At 34.2% G+C, this 17,233-nt stretch overlaps 1 protein-coding gene across 1 annotated transcript in view; it reads right to left on the bottom strand.

Annotated features, from left to right (window-relative positions):
- Positions 1-17,233, bottom strand: part of LOC127455167 (1-phosphatidylinositol 4,5-bisphosphate phosphodiesterase beta-4-like) — a 47,743-nt gene continuing 30,510 nt past the window's right edge. The window contains exons 23-36 of the mRNA XM_051722814.1: positions 16,917-17,081; positions 14,279-14,483; positions 13,769-13,857; positions 11,653-11,794; positions 10,220-10,272; positions 10,033-10,098; positions 9,782-9,897; positions 7,572-7,635; positions 7,290-7,465; positions 6,263-6,364; positions 6,055-6,112; positions 5,883-5,969; positions 4,761-4,797; positions 1-882 (exon numbers count right to left, since the gene is read on the bottom strand). Of these exons, the coding sequence (XP_051578774.1) occupies positions 791-882; positions 4,761-4,797; positions 5,883-5,969; positions 6,055-6,112; positions 6,263-6,364; positions 7,290-7,465; positions 7,572-7,635; positions 9,782-9,897; positions 10,033-10,098; positions 10,220-10,272; positions 11,653-11,794; positions 13,769-13,857; positions 14,279-14,483; positions 16,917-17,081 (1,452 nt within the window). The 3' untranslated portion in view covers positions 1-790. The remainder of the gene's footprint in view (positions 883-4,760; positions 4,798-5,882; positions 5,970-6,054; positions 6,113-6,262; positions 6,365-7,289; positions 7,466-7,571; positions 7,636-9,781; positions 9,898-10,032; positions 10,099-10,219; positions 10,273-11,652; positions 11,795-13,768; positions 13,858-14,278; positions 14,484-16,916; positions 17,082-17,233) is intronic.

The following is a 17,233-nucleotide window of genomic DNA, read 5'->3' as shown; positions in this document are numbered from 1 at the left end:
TATAAAAATAGTCAAGATGGTAAAAAAAATTTATTCTCAGCTTTTAAGGGCAAAAAGTGAACTGAACCGAATTAAAAATGTCAATATTTTGTCAGTCGGAAAGTCAAAATTTTCTGGAAATGACACGTTTATTATCAATATCAGGTTGTGATTTTAAATCAATATTATCAGAGTGAAATCGAACAATTTAAGAAAGTGTTGCACACAATAACATCCCACAGTTGTTTAAAATAGGCTAAATCAAATTTACAGTAATACACTTACAATGGAAGTATGTGGGGAAAGGCAATACACTGTTTTACAGCTGAAATAACACGTTTTAACAATTAACAAAATTATATATTTCAGCTGTTAAACCCTTCAGAACATTTTGCCCCAAGACTTCCACTCAAAGTCATTTTTTTGTTTTGTTTGTAAGTTAACTTAAGCTTAACTTGTACTGAATATGTGTACATTGCACAATATATCTTCAAATTAAACCAATAAAACAATTAAATAAAACAGCATTTACAACTGTGGTGAATTTTGCATGTCCTTATGAATAAAAACTTCAGTTTCAAAAACAATTTAGATTATATAAGACTCATTTTCATCAAAATAGTGGGTCTTAATGTTATATACAGTATTCATAAATCTAGCAACATTCATATAAAGTAAATAAATATCAAGCTCATTACAGATATACTGCAGGGCATCACTATAAAAACAGTTAAAGTTCAGTCTACTGTAAATAGTGTTACTATGAAGGCATGTTGATGGTAATGACTTGCTGCAGTGTGTGTGTGGATTCTCACTGAGCAGTGACCTCATGTGAACTGTGCGTTTGATTGGTCAGCAGTCTGTCCTCTCCTCTGATGTCATCATGTCCTCTGTTTCTTTGTCCTGTAATAACAGTGAAGACGAGCAGTGTGTTACTCTAGTAATCTGAGCTCATGTGTTACAGAGGCATTTCACAAACATAATTTCAACATAAACGAAGGACGGAGACAGCAAAGTCAAACGATCTTGAAGTGACAAAGTAGTGAAATTTGGGGTTTTGAAATTAGTCACGTAAAGGGTCCAAAATGAACATTTTTTAAACACACTGGCCAATGGCAGATTGTTTCGCGTTCCTTCACAATAGTTTCTGTTCCCTCGCTATACGTTTTGCATTCCCTTGCAATACATTTTGTGTCCCCTCGCGATTATGCAGTGTTCCCTCGCAATACCTTTATCCATCCCTTATGTAAATTTAACAGGGGTATAAATATGAGGTAACACACAAGCCAAATTCCCTTTGTCATCCATCACAATGGGTAAGACCAAAGAATAAAGTTCTGACGTGTGGAAAAAGGTTGTTGAGCTTCACAGTTTGGTTTTGTTGAAACTAATAAGCCATTAGGCTAACCACTTTCAGAACAATACCATTAGGCTTCCACAGTACCGCAGCTCCCTATATGCATATTACGCAGTCTGCATAGGGCACCAACTCCCTAGGGGGGAACTTTAAAAAAATACCATGGTTTTACTATGACACATGTCATAAACATGGGGTTATCACAGACCATGTCTGAAAAGAAAAAAAATAAACAAGTGTGTTTCCATGGTGCTTTCTGTGAGAAATATAACAGAATAGGCTATTATCTGTGATAAAGGAAAAATGGAAAAACATATGTACAGTATATACCAGGGGTCGGTATTGACACGCGGAGGGGTAATCACTGGCACGCCAGCAACGGCGAGAGAGGAGTAGACTATTTTATTTATATAAATTCCGCACCTGCATTTCAGTCTACATCTTCATGTAATCCTTCCTCATGATCCCACAGCGTGTTTTCAGTTAAAATGTGACGAGACTGCAGTATACCCAACAGACTCGTGCAGCGCGTGCAAGCCATTCGCGCATCACAAGCCGGCAGCGCTTCACGTTCGGTTAATCGCACGAGTAAACGCACACGCTTTGCTTCGGTCATGCTGCGCGGATGACAGCCTACATTCAGTGTTTCATTTGTGTCTTTTTGCTTTCGGAACAACACGTGATGTAATAAGGAAAACACCACTATTAACCCTTGAGATTTCGCATACAGGTACACCCTCCTTAAACCATAATCACACTTAAAATTACATTAAACGATTAAAAGAGAAAACATAAACCCACATTGTGTGGTCTCAAAATATATATTAAACCTGGAAATAAAGTTTTAGGATTTTGCAGGTGCGATTCTCCAAAAAGGGATAAATAGTTGATCGGCATGTGATGCGCGGATGGCTCGCACATGTAGTGTGAGTCTCGTAACACTTTAATACTGTTTAGCCTCCCATTCATCTGATGAAAACACGCTTCGTTATCATGAGGAAGGATTGCATCAAGATGTAGATTGGAATGCAGGTCAGGTGCGAAAAACATCATATAAATACAATAGCCTGCTCCTCTCCCACTGTTGCAGTTGCATGCTATGATTACCCCTCTGTGTGATTTTGAAAAACGTATGACATAATATAAGAAATATTTAAGATTCCACACAATGTGATCAGTGATCAAATAAGCAAATTTATGACATTAACTGTGTTAACTCATTTTGTACAAAAGACAGGTTTTCTTTCATTAAAGCACTTTCACAAGATGCTCTGTGAAAATTCACATGCAGGATCATAATTATATTATAATCATCGGGTTCTGCAAAATGTTTTACTCAAACTTTTTTTGAGTAACCTAAGGGGGGTTGCTTAGGCACAGCCTAAAAATGGCACTCCATGTCATAAAGGTTGCCGACCACTGGTATATACTATATATACAAGAAAATGGTTAAATACTCAAAAAGCAAAGAAATTAGTTAAGTATTTATAATTACTAATAAAAAAATAAATAAAAATCAGTGCCCTTTTTTATCCTTCCACCCCTGTCCCTGCTAAGGTCTGTGCATGTCACTGATACTGTATATATATATATATATATAGTAACACCACTGTTTATTTCTGGTACAAGTATGGTTTTGAAAAAAATTAGGTAATATACATATATATATATATATATATATATTAACTATGACACATACGATTCTGTTACTATTGTCTGGTTCCCTAAAAGGAGAGAACGAGATGCTGCGTCAGTAGCTGACACTATGGGTGACTCTTCCCAGGAGTGACGAACTCTGAAGCCCTTTAAAAGCATTCAATCTATTGGAAGATGATGCTTGACGCTCCGCCCTTCCGCCTGCCTCATTGTGTGCTTATAAACAAATGATTATGATTGTAATTACCATAGTTTTGGTTTTCCTGTATTATAACGACTGTTTTACCATGAACGCCATGGTTAAAATAAGATTGCTGTATTAAAACTAGGGATCCGATAGCGATGTTTTTAACAGGATCTTGTATCGGTCCAACAAGCCTGATTTAAATCCAATACTGTGTTAATAATGGTCATTACTGTCAAGCTCCAAAAACGAGATAATAAAAACTATTTAAACACCATTAAAGTAGTCCATATGACTCCTGCATTTTGTTCAGTCTCTTGAAGACAAATCGCAAAAGGCTGCGCTTAACAAAAAATACACTGTCTGCATGCGCAGCGCATTTCAGTGAATGTGTGCTGCTGTTGACAGACACACACAGCATGCGCAGGGCTATTATGATGCACTGCTATGTTCAGAGCGCCGCACAATATGTGAGCGCTAAACACGAACAGCATCTCAGATGTAGATGCTCAATAGTTCAATTCGCTTATAACATGCATCAAGAATGGCACCGGAGGAGCATTTCACCAGATTTAGAATAAGAAACGTATGAAACCATTTTGAACTAGGCTACATACATGCACTCAAAGGACTTCCTGTAGCGTTTCGCCAAAATAAAAGCCTGAGGGTTTTAAAGTTCAGATGGCACAACTGAATATACAATATATGACTGTATAATAAAATTCAAAAAGTTAATAAATAATGATAATAATAATTATAATTATAATTATTAATAATAATTATAAAAAAATATTATTGTCCCTATGATACAATGGTTTTATTTTTTTACATATTTCTGAAAAACAGCACAGGTTATTATCACTCGCAGCATCATATACGAGTCTCAAGTGAAACTGCACCTGTCACAAAAACGTCAAGATACATTGCGATTTTGATCCTTATATTTTTGTCTCGGTGACGAAATATCATACTTATATTTTCTTAATGTAAAAAAAAAATAAATAATACACATATGTGTCACCACATGGAGTTCTGGAGAAAAATAAACTTTGGGCATTCTAGATAAACTTTTCATGTTCCACTAGGTAAAAGCAAATTGTTGTCAGAAGTCCTGCAATTCACAAGGTTTTCAGTGAATACATTTAAGTATATTTCTCACACAAGACTAGTAATATGGGCTACTTTTATACTACTTTTTTGTCCTTTTTTTGAGCTTGACAGTCACTGGTTACTATAAACTGTCAATGTAAAAAAAAGATTGGAGGATCTATCCCTTTAAGGTACATTTTACAAGAGCCAACATTCTGTATTCAATGAATTCTTTACACAGCTGTTTACAGTGTGTGTAGACATTGACATCTCCAATGATTGCACGCTTCCTGGCAGCTTAAATAAACAGAGAACCCATGAAAAACCATTCGACTCTTTCTGACTGTGTCTGTCTGTTCAGTAGTCTGTGAACATGTGCAAAACGGTGCAATAATTCATACGCATGATAAACTGAATTTCTATACGGAGAGAGATGAAAGAATCATGGGGAAAAATGAGGCGCTGTAAAATTGATTTGTGAGAGTAAAGCCCTACCTCGACATTGTGATTGTGCATGGCACGAACTCAAGAGCTAAATCAAAAAAAGCAAAATAAAATACACTGTAAGTCATAATGATATCCACATGATAATTTCATGCATCATCAGACAGTACATTTTCATGTTGCATTATCACACGTACAATATCTGCATGTCATTGCATTACAAAATACTGTATAAAAGCAAATGTCATCTGTGCTCAAATGCTACTGGAGCTTTTCTCAGAACTAACTTCACTTATCTGAGCCATTTTTTGCAATGACTCTTAAGCAAAGCTTTGTGTTTGCTGACATTTAATGACATTCACATTTGACATGGGTCTTCTGTGTCCAAAAACTTGGAGTCACTGTATGTCTAAATATATTGTATAAAATGTTAAACTCCAAATTTTTATGAATAGAAATCAAATTAGTTCTCTTTTTTGTTATTATTGGTAATCAATTCTGTGTATTGAATATCACTTGCCATCGTAACTGTCACAGTCTGTCTCCCTCATTCTTCAAGGACTCTTATTTTGAAAAATTATAATATAATTCTATAATATAGAATCATATTCTTAGGAAATTGTCATTTATAAATACTAATACATTTTTCATTATATAAATACATATATAATATATTTATATGTATATATTTTATAATATAGAAATATGTATTATTAACTAACAAAAGCCAGTTCTTTAATGACATGTTCTCTAGGAAGTTACATAATTTTGGGTGGGAAAGCAACAGCACAAACATCAGTAGTATTAGCTATGAATTTGATACATTTATGGATGTTTTGTGATATTAGTTGGATTATCTCCCTCTTAAATATTCCATCCCATTTGATAACATTTTAGAAATAAAAAAAAAAAAAAATATTTATATATATATATAATAAAAGACACACACAAAGAAAATAATCTGATTAAAAATCAAATTTAACTTCAAGTTCACATACTATTGTTGCTGTCATTCCCTCACAGAGCAATGGCAATGGTCTATTTTCAGAGCATATTTCTGAAATTCTGATATACCCTTGTATATAACTACTACCTTAAATGAAAAGTTACAAAGTTCAAAGGGAACTGCATAACAGGAATGACCCAAACATTAAAGCAACGAGGTTGAAATACCTCCTGATTGTGTTTGTCGAGTCTCTCGAGTTGTTCAAGCTGAGCTGTCTGGAGTTGTGCTGACTCCTTGGCCTGTCTCATTGCAAGCTGTCAATCAATGCCCATGTTAATTTACATCATTAGAAACTGATCTTCAGAAAAAAAACATCTGAAACAAGATTAGAAACTTTACCCTCTTTCTCTCTGTTAGAAACTTCCGTGTGTTTGTGCTGTTGAGTTCTCGAACTCTCCTGTAAAAACATAAAAAGGGACAGAAAATAACATTTGAAACTGTTCAGATGGCATTGTTTGGTTCTGAATGGCTGAATGCAACAAAATACAAGCAAAGCACACAGGAAAGCAAGAACAAAGATATGGAATTGCAGTAAAGCAGTCATTACCGTTCTCTCTCAGCTTTATTCTTTATACTTTTGTCTTGACTGATTGCTTTGCTGTTCTCCATTGAAGTTTTAGCTTGGTTGGCTCGCATCTCTTTGCTCTGTCTGTAAAACAAAGGAATTCTTTAAATTCTGTATGTATGACTAACATTGGTCTTTGTCTGTCGTATGCCATTGGAAGAATATGACGCATAATCTGCGTGGAATACTTTTATAAAACGTGTTGGTCCTTTTTTAAGCTTTAAAGTGAGGCATTATCCACTGGAAAAAGATGGGCTGTTATATTAATTAGTATTATTATTATTATTATTATTATTATTATTATTAATTCTTAATATTATTATTATTATTTATCATTATTATTAATAATATTATTACATTATTACAAATGAATAAAATGCGATTTTAAATCAATTTGATTTTAAATCAAGTGTCTGCCTAAACGAATAAATGTAAATGCAATGATAATAATTATAATGATAACAATCATCATCATTAAAATAATAATAATAATAATAATTACTATTATTAATTATTTATTACTATTGTCATTATTTTTTTTTTAGAATTTATAATATTATTATATTATAACAAATTAATAAAATATAATCATAATAATGATAATAATCATTATCATCGTTAATATAATAATAATAATAATAATAATAATAATAATAATTTTGTCACACTCATCCTCATGTCGTTCCAAACCCTTAATGGTTAAAATACTCATTTTGTGTTCCACATCTGAAAGAAATTCATATGGATTTGGAACGACATGAGGGTGAGAAACTGACGACAGAATTTTCATTTTTGGTCGAACTATTTCTTTACGGGAAAAAAGCCTTTAATTATGAGATGACCTTTCTTGGAGAGACAGTCTTTTATTCAGTTCATTGTCCTGAGGCCAGCGATGAAAACTGCAACGGGCTCAGCATTGAACCTTGTGGGACACCATGGAAGCTTTTATCTACACTCAGTCAAAGTCAAATTGAAAACTTCAGTCGTTTTCTTGAATAAGAAAGCTCACCTTTCATGGACGACAGACAGTTGATGTGTTTGCTGCTCTTGTGCCATTAGCATGAGCTTTCTGAGTTCTTCACACTGTTGAATCACATGCTGCTCTCTCAGATTCTGTTCTTCTGTCGTGTGGCATTTGATCATCTCGGTCCACTCCGACGCGTGAGTGGCAACCACATCCTTCACCTGTCACACAGACAAAAGGTGAGTCTGTTTTAATATGCAAATTAGTCTGGTGTAAAACAAGGGGCTGAAGAGAGAACAGAACAAATGGAATTTAATTCAGAAGTACCTTTGTTTTGTGATTTGTGGTTACAGCCTTAATTTGCATTTCGATGTCTCTCTTCATTTCATGGCTGTAATGAACAAATTATGAGTGTCTGTCCTATTATTTACTCAAAATATGATTGAACTGCTTTTACGTCACAATGTTCTGGATTTGTTTTACAATTACTACAAATGTCAGAGTACGTAGTTCTAATTCAATTCACTATAGACAGTAGGGTCATTGCGTGTCAATTGTATTATTATTATTTTTATATTATTTATTTTTTTTATAATTGTTTTACTGGTGAAAGATAAAAATAAATGATGATGAAAACCAAAATATTAAATACAAAGGAAAAATATTTACTGAGTCGTCCATTATTTTGTAGAGAGGGGTCAAAATGACAATTTTCTCCTGTGATTTTGGAACAAGTCTACAGGTCAAAAAAATTATCTTAGAAAGGTGTCAGTGTCATTATTTTAATTTTACACACAAGTAGGAAGGTCTTTTACAAAAAGCAGTTAACTTCAGCACCCATTGTTGCATTATATACCAATGATATTTTTTGTGTTTTTCCAAAGTTGGAGTGTCTATAACTCCAGAAGTATTAAAGTTATCTTAATATTATTTTAGATTCTGATTTAAAACAAACTTCCCTTTTTGAATCTTAATTTGGAAGGCCCTATATGGTTAAATCCCAAAGATATGGGACTCTCAATGTGGCTCCATGTGTAAATTATTCAATTTTACCCATTTTAAATTTTCCAAAATCATAGGCGTCAATTGTCCTTTAGTCCCCCCTCTACAATATAATGGACTAATCTGTAAATATGCCATTGAATATTTTGGCTTTCGTTTGGCTAGCAATATCAATAATTTCAGAAGTTTCTGAAATTTGGTCGATTTGACAGGAATAACCCAGTAGCGTCTTGCAATGTGACATGCTTCATCAAAATACCATTTTGAACAAAACATTTTCTTATACAACAATTTTTATATAACTACTATAACATGCCTTATTCATGTCCTCACATTCATTGAGAGACTGCATGGAATATGTTTACTTAAAAAAAAAAAAAAAAAAAAAAAAATCATTTAAAGTCAACATGAAATCAAAATTGACTATTTACATTCTTAAAGGGATAGTTCACCCAAATATGAAAATTCTCTCATCATTTACTCACCCTCATGCCATCCCACATGTGCATGACAATCTTTTTTCTGCAGAACTCAAATTAAGATTTTTAGAAGAATATTTCAGCTCTGTAGGTCCAATGCAAGTGAATGTTGGCCAGAACTTTGAAGCTCCAAAAATCACATAAATGCAGCATAAAAGTAATCCATAAGACTCCAGTGGATGAATCCATGTCTTCAGAAGTGATATGATAGGTGTGGGTGAGAAACATATTTAAGTCATTTTTACTACAAATCTCCACTTTCACTTCCACATTTTTATTCTTTTGTTTTTTGCTGATTGCATTCTTTGTGCATATCGCCACCTACTGGTTAGGGCTGGTCAAAGGTGGAGATTTATTAAAAAAAAAGGACTAAATGTTTATCTGTTTCTCACCCACAGCTATCATATCGCCTCGAAAGATATGGATTTAACCACTGGAGTCATATGGATTACTTTTATGCTGCCTTTATGTCCTCTTTGGACCTTCTGAGTTCTGGTCACCATTCACTTGCATTGTATGGACCTACAGAGCTGAGATATTCTTCTAAAAATCTTTGTTTGTGTTCAGCAGAAGAAAGAAAGTCATACACATCTGGGATGGCATGAGAGTGAGTAAATGATGAGAGAATTTTCATTTTTGGGTGAACTATCCTATTAATACATGTGTTTAATCTTACGTGATCGATTCATCAGTTGCACGCTATTAAAGCAAAAACAACTTTGTAATATTTGCATTCATGATCTTGCATTAAAATGTAATAACTTGCTCCACCTCTGAAACAACATTCATTTTTGGTGATGTCACAAATGTCCCTTTAATTCTGGCATGGAACGCCCACTTATCACAATCCAATAAAATCCTGATGGAAAAAAAAAAAATCAAGTCCCGCCCATCATTTTTTCTCATTGAATATACTGTTTCTGGGAACATATTGATAGTTAATGTGCTGAACTCCACCTGCTATTGTATAAATTGTAAGCCAAAATATTTGGTGTGAACTATTCAGTTACATATGTGCAGGAAATATGTATGCGATGGCAAAGCTATCACATTTACCTGACTTTCTTGATGCTTTTCTCGAGTTGCTTCTCCAGAACTCGTTTCTCTTTATCATGTTGAGCAACAATTCTGTCCACCTGAGCGCAGTGGGAGCTCTGCAGTGCGGCGTGTGCCTGAAATAAGAAGCAGTATTATTTTCTCGTCTGTCTTTGTATCCGAGTGTTCAAATTTCCTGCCCTGAAGGCTTCAGTCTTTCCAACACTTTAACATTAAGAAAAAATTCAATGAAGTCAGAGACTCCCGGTCACCTTTGAGTGCTTCCTCTTCAAAGCATTAACATCCTTCTGTTGCCTCTTGACTAGTTTTAAGTAGCTCTGCAGATAAAAGACATCAATGCAGCACATTTATATTTCAGCTGTTAGAAATTAATATCGAATTTCAGAAGTGCAAATCAAATGCTTTGTTCTGTTTAAAATATTCTCATTTAATCATTACCTTTGTCTGTTTTAGGTCATCAATAGTCACTTGAGGCGTGAGTACTGATGTATCTAGAGGTGGTAAAATACATTAATAGCAACATATTGTAAATATGGTAAATTAACAAATTTCATAAATAAAGATAGTTTTGGAATATTAGTGTCGCATTTGTGATTAAATGATTAACCTGTTCAACTCTGGTGCATTTTTGGGCTGCCGAGTGCATTTTTTCTCACTCAAATTTAAAAGCACACCATTTACATATACTGTGGACTAAATGCAAAAACATGGTCTATTTTTTATTTTTTTATTTATTTTTTTTATTTATATTTTTTTTTTAGAAATCCCCCCAAATAATAAGAAAAGAGTCCAATTATTCATAACTAATATTGTATGTTTATAATCTTATTATAAACATTTTTTTGTTTTGTTTTTTGGAGAAAAAAAATGTTTTTGTTGTTGCTGTCCTAAATTTGTAAACATTTAATTCTGGTTCTGTTCACTCTACCTCAATGTTAAAAGTCTAACTTCACTCCACTAGATGGCAGCAAGCACTAAAAAAATAATTTTATCTCTATTACATTCCATCACAATATACAGACCTGAAATGTAGGTGGCGCTCTAATGCATTTTAGCCCTCAAAAATGTGCTCGCCATTGACATTCAGTCTAATTTTCAGTTCAAGCACCATCCTCTTTGTTTCATTCAATATCTCGGCCTCTGAGTGGACTACAAGCTCAATCTAAGTGTCATTAGAAAGCTGAGATCCACCCCTTTGATATGATATTTAACATTTTATCATCAATATTCGAATAAATATTTTTCTAATGATTTGTTTAGCATGCTTTTCCTTCTGGATGGCATATTTTGTTCTGGACATCTAAGATATAAAATTAGATTATTCAGTCAAGCAAGCTCACAGAGTAAACAATGGCTCCTTTTTTGGAGAACTTCCTAAGGTAAAAGCATATATAATGTTTTTTAGCTATTTGGGCTTACAGCAGCAGTTATCAGAGCATAAATGAGACATCTGTATTTGATGACTTACAGAAATCATATTTCACTTTGTGATTCTTTTGAAAATATTTTGAACTGTTGTATTAATACATCAAAATAACATTTCCTGAGAATGAGAGCTTTCATTTGATATATGACTTGTCAATTTAGGTGCTACGTGAAGGACTTTTATTTTCATATAAATATTTCTACCCCTTACCTCTAGGGGGCACTAACTTTCAAAGTGAATGTTTTGAGGCCTTATTTTGTTATTTTAAGTAACATAAATGCAGAAGTGATGCAGAAAGTTCAGATTCTAAGCTTTCAAATGATACCCCATATGCCAGACTTATTTATACCGAAACTAACGTTTATGCGTAAACTTTTTTCGTGATATAGCGCCTCCCTTCGGACCAGCTGGTGGGTCCAACAGAGTATCACTAATGTGATTTTACCCTCTTTGGAGCAGATGACAGTATTTTTTCTCAGTGTTGATTTCTGTGTGTCTGTATTCTTCTGCAGTGACATCAGACACTGATTCAGCTTCCGTTTCTTACTGTCCCTCCCACTGTCACTCAAAACATCAGCAATATCTGACTGAATGAACAACAACAGGGAGATTTAAATTGAGATCATTTGTATTATAAAATATCAAAGGAAGAGTTCAATGAAAAATATAATTTCTATCATTGTTTACTCACCCTCCAAACCCATATGACTTTCTTCTGTAGACCAAAAATTTTGAAGACTTGGAATATAGTGTAACACATACTTTTATGGTGCTTTTTTAATCATTTTTGGAGCTTGACAGCCCTAGTCACTCAATGGTTTGGTGTCATAATGGAAAAGAGCATTCTGCGAAAGTTGAATGAACTAATTTTATGGTGGATATATGGGTATTTCTTCAAATTCGGGCACTTTTAACACTGTGGACTTCTAGAAATGTAAGCGCAGCGTAGTTCTAGCGGAAAGACTAGCAGTTGTACATCATCGCACCATTAGCTAGGTAACTCCTTGCCAATCACATGTAAGCCATCGCTTTATAAGTCTGCTCACAATCTATCACATTGCTGTTTCAGTGCGCTAACACGGCAACCTCCTCCATCCCACCACCACCAGTCGAGTCCCGTCCTGCACAGGGGTAGGCTCCTCGCCCCTGCCTCCTATCTCCAGCAGGATATGACGGTTCCGAGTACAACTTCTTCGGACCGCCAGACGGGGCTCACGCCAAAGAGAGACATTACATTCCTGTTTTATATTCATCAAAGAAATGTCATCTTACATTTCACTCAAGTCTGCGAGTCTTCCAGATAGAAAATTAAGTCTCGTTAAAACATTTTTCACACTCTCACAAGTTTTTATTTTATTATTTGTCTACTACAATGGTCAACAGTGTATGTATCACAGAAGAATAATGTAATTTATTGTCTAAAAGTCATGAAAATTTCCACCATAGTGTCATTTCCAGCATATCTCAAATTCTGTATTGTGTTTAATAGAACTCTATGCTGGAAATGGAAATGGAAATTTTTTATAACATTTTCATGGAACTTCTTTGTCTTGCTAAGACTAATTTCATAGCTAACATTGTATGTATCTCAATACACGTAATTAAATAATATTTTCACTCTTTGTTGCATAATTTGGCTAAATTACAGCTTGACTGGAAATTACGCCCAATGAAAATATTCTGCTCACAAGTGATATTTCCCTTGATTTTTCTTTGTTTTGTCTCATATTTCATCTCAAGCATGCTCTGCACTGAAACGTTTGTCCACTTAGCTAACAAGTACACTAACTTCTGAAATAAATGTTTTATTAGGGGCAAAATTGAGTGGTGTGTCGAAAATGACGCCACAACAGTCATAATTTTAGAAAATATTATAGAAATCAATTTCACACAATAAATATTGAATTTTTGTTGAGATGATCACAGTTTTAAACATTTCATAATTTATATTTTTATAATAGATTTTCATAGTTTAATATTGAAAGTCTGGGTATGGGACCATGCTAAAACATTAGAATCTATACATAAAAGGCATTTCAAAAAGTACCAAAAATAAAATGATATAGGCCTGGTAAAGAGTTTCCAATTCTGTTTTAATGGGACCTTCATGTAACAAAAAAATAAATAAGCAAATATATAAAAACATTGAAATCTGTTTTAATTACGTTTGGGACACGAAAGTTCCCAAAGTTGAAGTAACACCAATATATTTTTTGTCCAAACAGTAGTTCAAAATTTGTGCAAAAAATTCCTTCTGTGTTCCACGGAAGAAAGAAAGTCATAAAGGGTTAGAACAACATGGGTGTGATTAAATTAATTGTTCGTTAAGTCGCTAGTTGAATAAATGTTCATGAGAAGAAAAAAACTATAAAATCTCACATTCAAAATTCTGAAACTAAAATACAGGAGTTACTGTAAAGACTTTTGGAGATTGTGCAACTGGCACCATTCTGACTGAATCCCTTGAATGCTTACATTTTAATGATACTAACCAATTTATGAAGTTCAATGTCTACATGAAGAATTGATTAAAGTAAATGAGTTGAATTACGGATACTCACCGTCTCTATTCCCATGGCTCTCATCTGGTCTGTTCTCTTCTCACAGATGGATACAAACTTTCTGGGATCAGACAGAGCATCTACAATGGCTGAAACAAAATATTTCACATCATAAATAACACTATGAGGGTATTTTCATTAGATAGACATTAGATCAGAAAAAACTGAGTTTTGAGCAAATAAATTATTAATCTTGTAAAATGTCATCATGTGTACATTTAGCTTAATTATAAACACCAGCTGGCCAGTGTTATATTTTTCATTAAAATATTTTATACAAACAAATGGCTGATCACTTTCCTATAACTTTGAGCTTTTTAACTATTTTTCTATGTGAATTAATTCTGCTGCTTGGACAAAAAACTCTGATGTGTCTGTTTTGACAATAGACTACATTTACTCTTTTAGTCCAAAGGCTTGAATGAGAAACACTTCAGTTTGGATCACTAACTTTGCCTGCATTACACAACAACCTCATTTGTCAAGCAGATGATGTTTACGTTTTCTAACCTCCGAAGCCGTCGGGCACGTATGTTTTGAGGATGATATTGCAGAAGACAGTGCCGAGAGACAGAGGTTTGTTGTACTCATTCCGGAGGGAAATGTGTCTGTAACCCGACTGCAGTCCGTCCAGAGGGAGAATTCTCTGTCCAATCAGCTTATTGCTGTCATCGTACACTGCCACTCGCAGCACGCCGAGGTCTGGAAGAATTACCTGTGGGATCCACCAAAGCGATTGTGTGTTATACTGCACATTTGAGTTCACAGGATCAATATAAAAAACAAACACATAACAAGAGAGACTGTGACCTGGGATGTAAATGCTCAGTAATAAACATAAAAGATGTCACTAGCATTTCACGTCGTTCCAAACCTGTACGCTGTTACTTTTTTCTGCGGAACACAAAAGGAGAAATTTTAAAGAATCTTAACACACAGTTCTCCTAAGCAACCAAATTGGCCCGGTTGCTAGGGAGGGTAGAATCACATGGGGTAACCTCCTCGTGGTCGCTATAATGTGGCTCTCGCTCTCGGTGGGGCGTGTGGTGATTTGTGCGTGGATGACGCGGATAATAGCGTGAAGCCTCCACACGCGCTATGTCTCCGCGGTAACACGCTCAACAAGACACGTGATAAGATGCGCGGATTGACGGTCTCAGACTCTTTATCCTCCGCCACCCAGATTGAGGCGAGTCACTACGCCACCACAAGGACTTAGAGCGCATTGGGAATTGGGCATTTCAAATTGGGGAGAAAAAGAGAAGAAAAGAAAAAGAATATTTACACTGCATTTTTCTAAACAATAACCATTCCTGGTGACCGAAATGGTTAAGCTGCAAAAAAGGAAAAACAAACCACCATAAAAGTAGTCAACAGCAATCGTGTGCTATCTTAATGTTCTTTATTACTGTGTAGCAGAGGATTTTGAGTAAATATATTGACTTTAACCCTTTAAGCTCTGAATGTGTTTTTAAAGATTTCCTGTTTCAGTGGTATACCCAAAATTAAAGGCTTATAACTTGACAAAAAAACAAACAAAAAACAAGGAGGGTCAAGTGTTTAGTATCATTGTAAAAAAAACGTTCCAATTTTTTTAATAATATAGATTATAATACATTCCGAGACTCACAGCCTAAGAAACTTCTGAAAAATCACAAAAAAGAAATGAAGCCAAAAATGTACTTTTATTTAAAAAATTTTATTTGACATTGTATATCTCTGGGTGTAAATAACGTGGCTCCAAAAACTGTTTGTTTTGTTCCCAATCATGTCAACTATATCTGAGAAAAAAATGTGTGTTGATACGAAAAAAGCAATCAAAAGTTATAGCATCACAAAATGTATTTATCATAGTGTCCAAAAACATCTCCATGTGTCCTAAAGCCTCTCCAAACAAATACAACATAATAATTGTACATAAGAATGCTAATTCCACATGCAAACACAACAATGACTAAAGGTTTGCATAGCATGCAGACATGATTTTAGTAATGAGATTTCACAGAATGAGTTTCATTCTGTGTCATTTGAGTCATCATTGAGTCTGTGTCATACTTGGTGCCATCTCCTCATTGCCAGTTATCTTATGATCCATGCATCCAATTACCTTGTGTGTGGGCTCGTTTGAAAAATAATCACCTCCTCTAAATAATGGTATGTGATATTTTGTTCAGTTTATTTTTTGTGAAGTTATAAGTGAAAACGCTGCATATAAGCAACACCAACATAATTGTCAAAGACATATACTTAGCTATTACTCGCTATATTTTTGATAAATAGGCTGGTTGTATTCTACTCTTTGAGAGCTTTCCAACAACATATGACACATGGCTATTAGATCAGTTTGATGTTTTTACTGATTGCAATAATATGTACAGTGCAATCTTTTTTTATAAATTATCAAAACGGAACACTTCTGATTTGTCTGCAAATTTCAAAGCACCTTCAGTTTTGGTAATAATGTCTACATGCATTGGAAAGTTGGAAAGCTTCTAAGCTTTCAAACAAAACCTATTTTGTCTTGGTCAAGACTGTCTGTTCCTCACACAAAGTCATATGCACTACTTTTATGCTACTTTTGATAGACTATTTTGTACTTGTAGGATTTTTTGTTTACATTTTTGGAGTTTGTTATTGTTTTAAAGGAAACAAGCATTGTATTTCTATAAAAGTTCTTCTTTTGTGAGCCACTGAAAAATAAAAAGAAGCATATGGGTTTGGCATGCCAAATGACTTTTTACTTTATCTGCATCTCTCCAAAATGTTTTTTCATAGTTATACATTACCTTCAGATTTTTAAATAGACTTTACATTCAGATCTTGCTATAAAGGCAGTATGGATAATTATACTGCCTAATTATAAAACCTAATTATACTAGGTTTTCATAAAGGTGATCTCTATAGTAACTACCCCATTTAGCTAATTTACATATAATTATCATTCACTATACAAGTTCATGTCTTAAACATTATGGATAATGATGGGAAAATCTGATATAATGCCATTGGTATTCTGAGCTAAAAAGAAAAACAATAAGGGCATTTAGAATCAAGACCTCAGCGCTATAGTAAAAGGAAGACAATTACTGGTATAACACATTATATTACCTGCATAAAAACATGTTGGCACAGCCTTTACAGGGGTTACCTTTCTGAAGACAAATGGTTCTCCATTGTACACCGGATTCAGTCCATTGTTCATCACCATTCTCGTGCGAAACTCTTTACGAATCGTGTCCGTGGGCAGTCCGTACATGTCCACTTCGACATATGTACCGATCTTTTTATCAGACAAAAACTGACCTGAAATCACCTGATCAACAAACATTTGAGTCACTTGAAAGCATTTACTAAAATGAACTAATGGAGATTAATTCATCTTTTAGTAGACGCATTTATCCAGAGTATATCTATTTTTTGTCTGTTAAAAAAGATTATTTTTCACTGGGTCTACTTTTTGTCCAC

The sequence above is a fragment of the Myxocyprinus asiaticus genome, chromosome 17, assembly GCF_019703515.2.
Source record: "Myxocyprinus asiaticus isolate MX2 ecotype Aquarium Trade chromosome 17, UBuf_Myxa_2, whole genome shotgun sequence".
Classification (NCBI taxonomy): Eukaryota; Metazoa; Chordata; class Actinopteri; order Cypriniformes; family Catostomidae; genus Myxocyprinus; species Myxocyprinus asiaticus.
The sequence above is the reverse complement of the archived record's forward strand: the minus strand, read 5'-3'. Positions and strand labels throughout refer to the sequence as shown.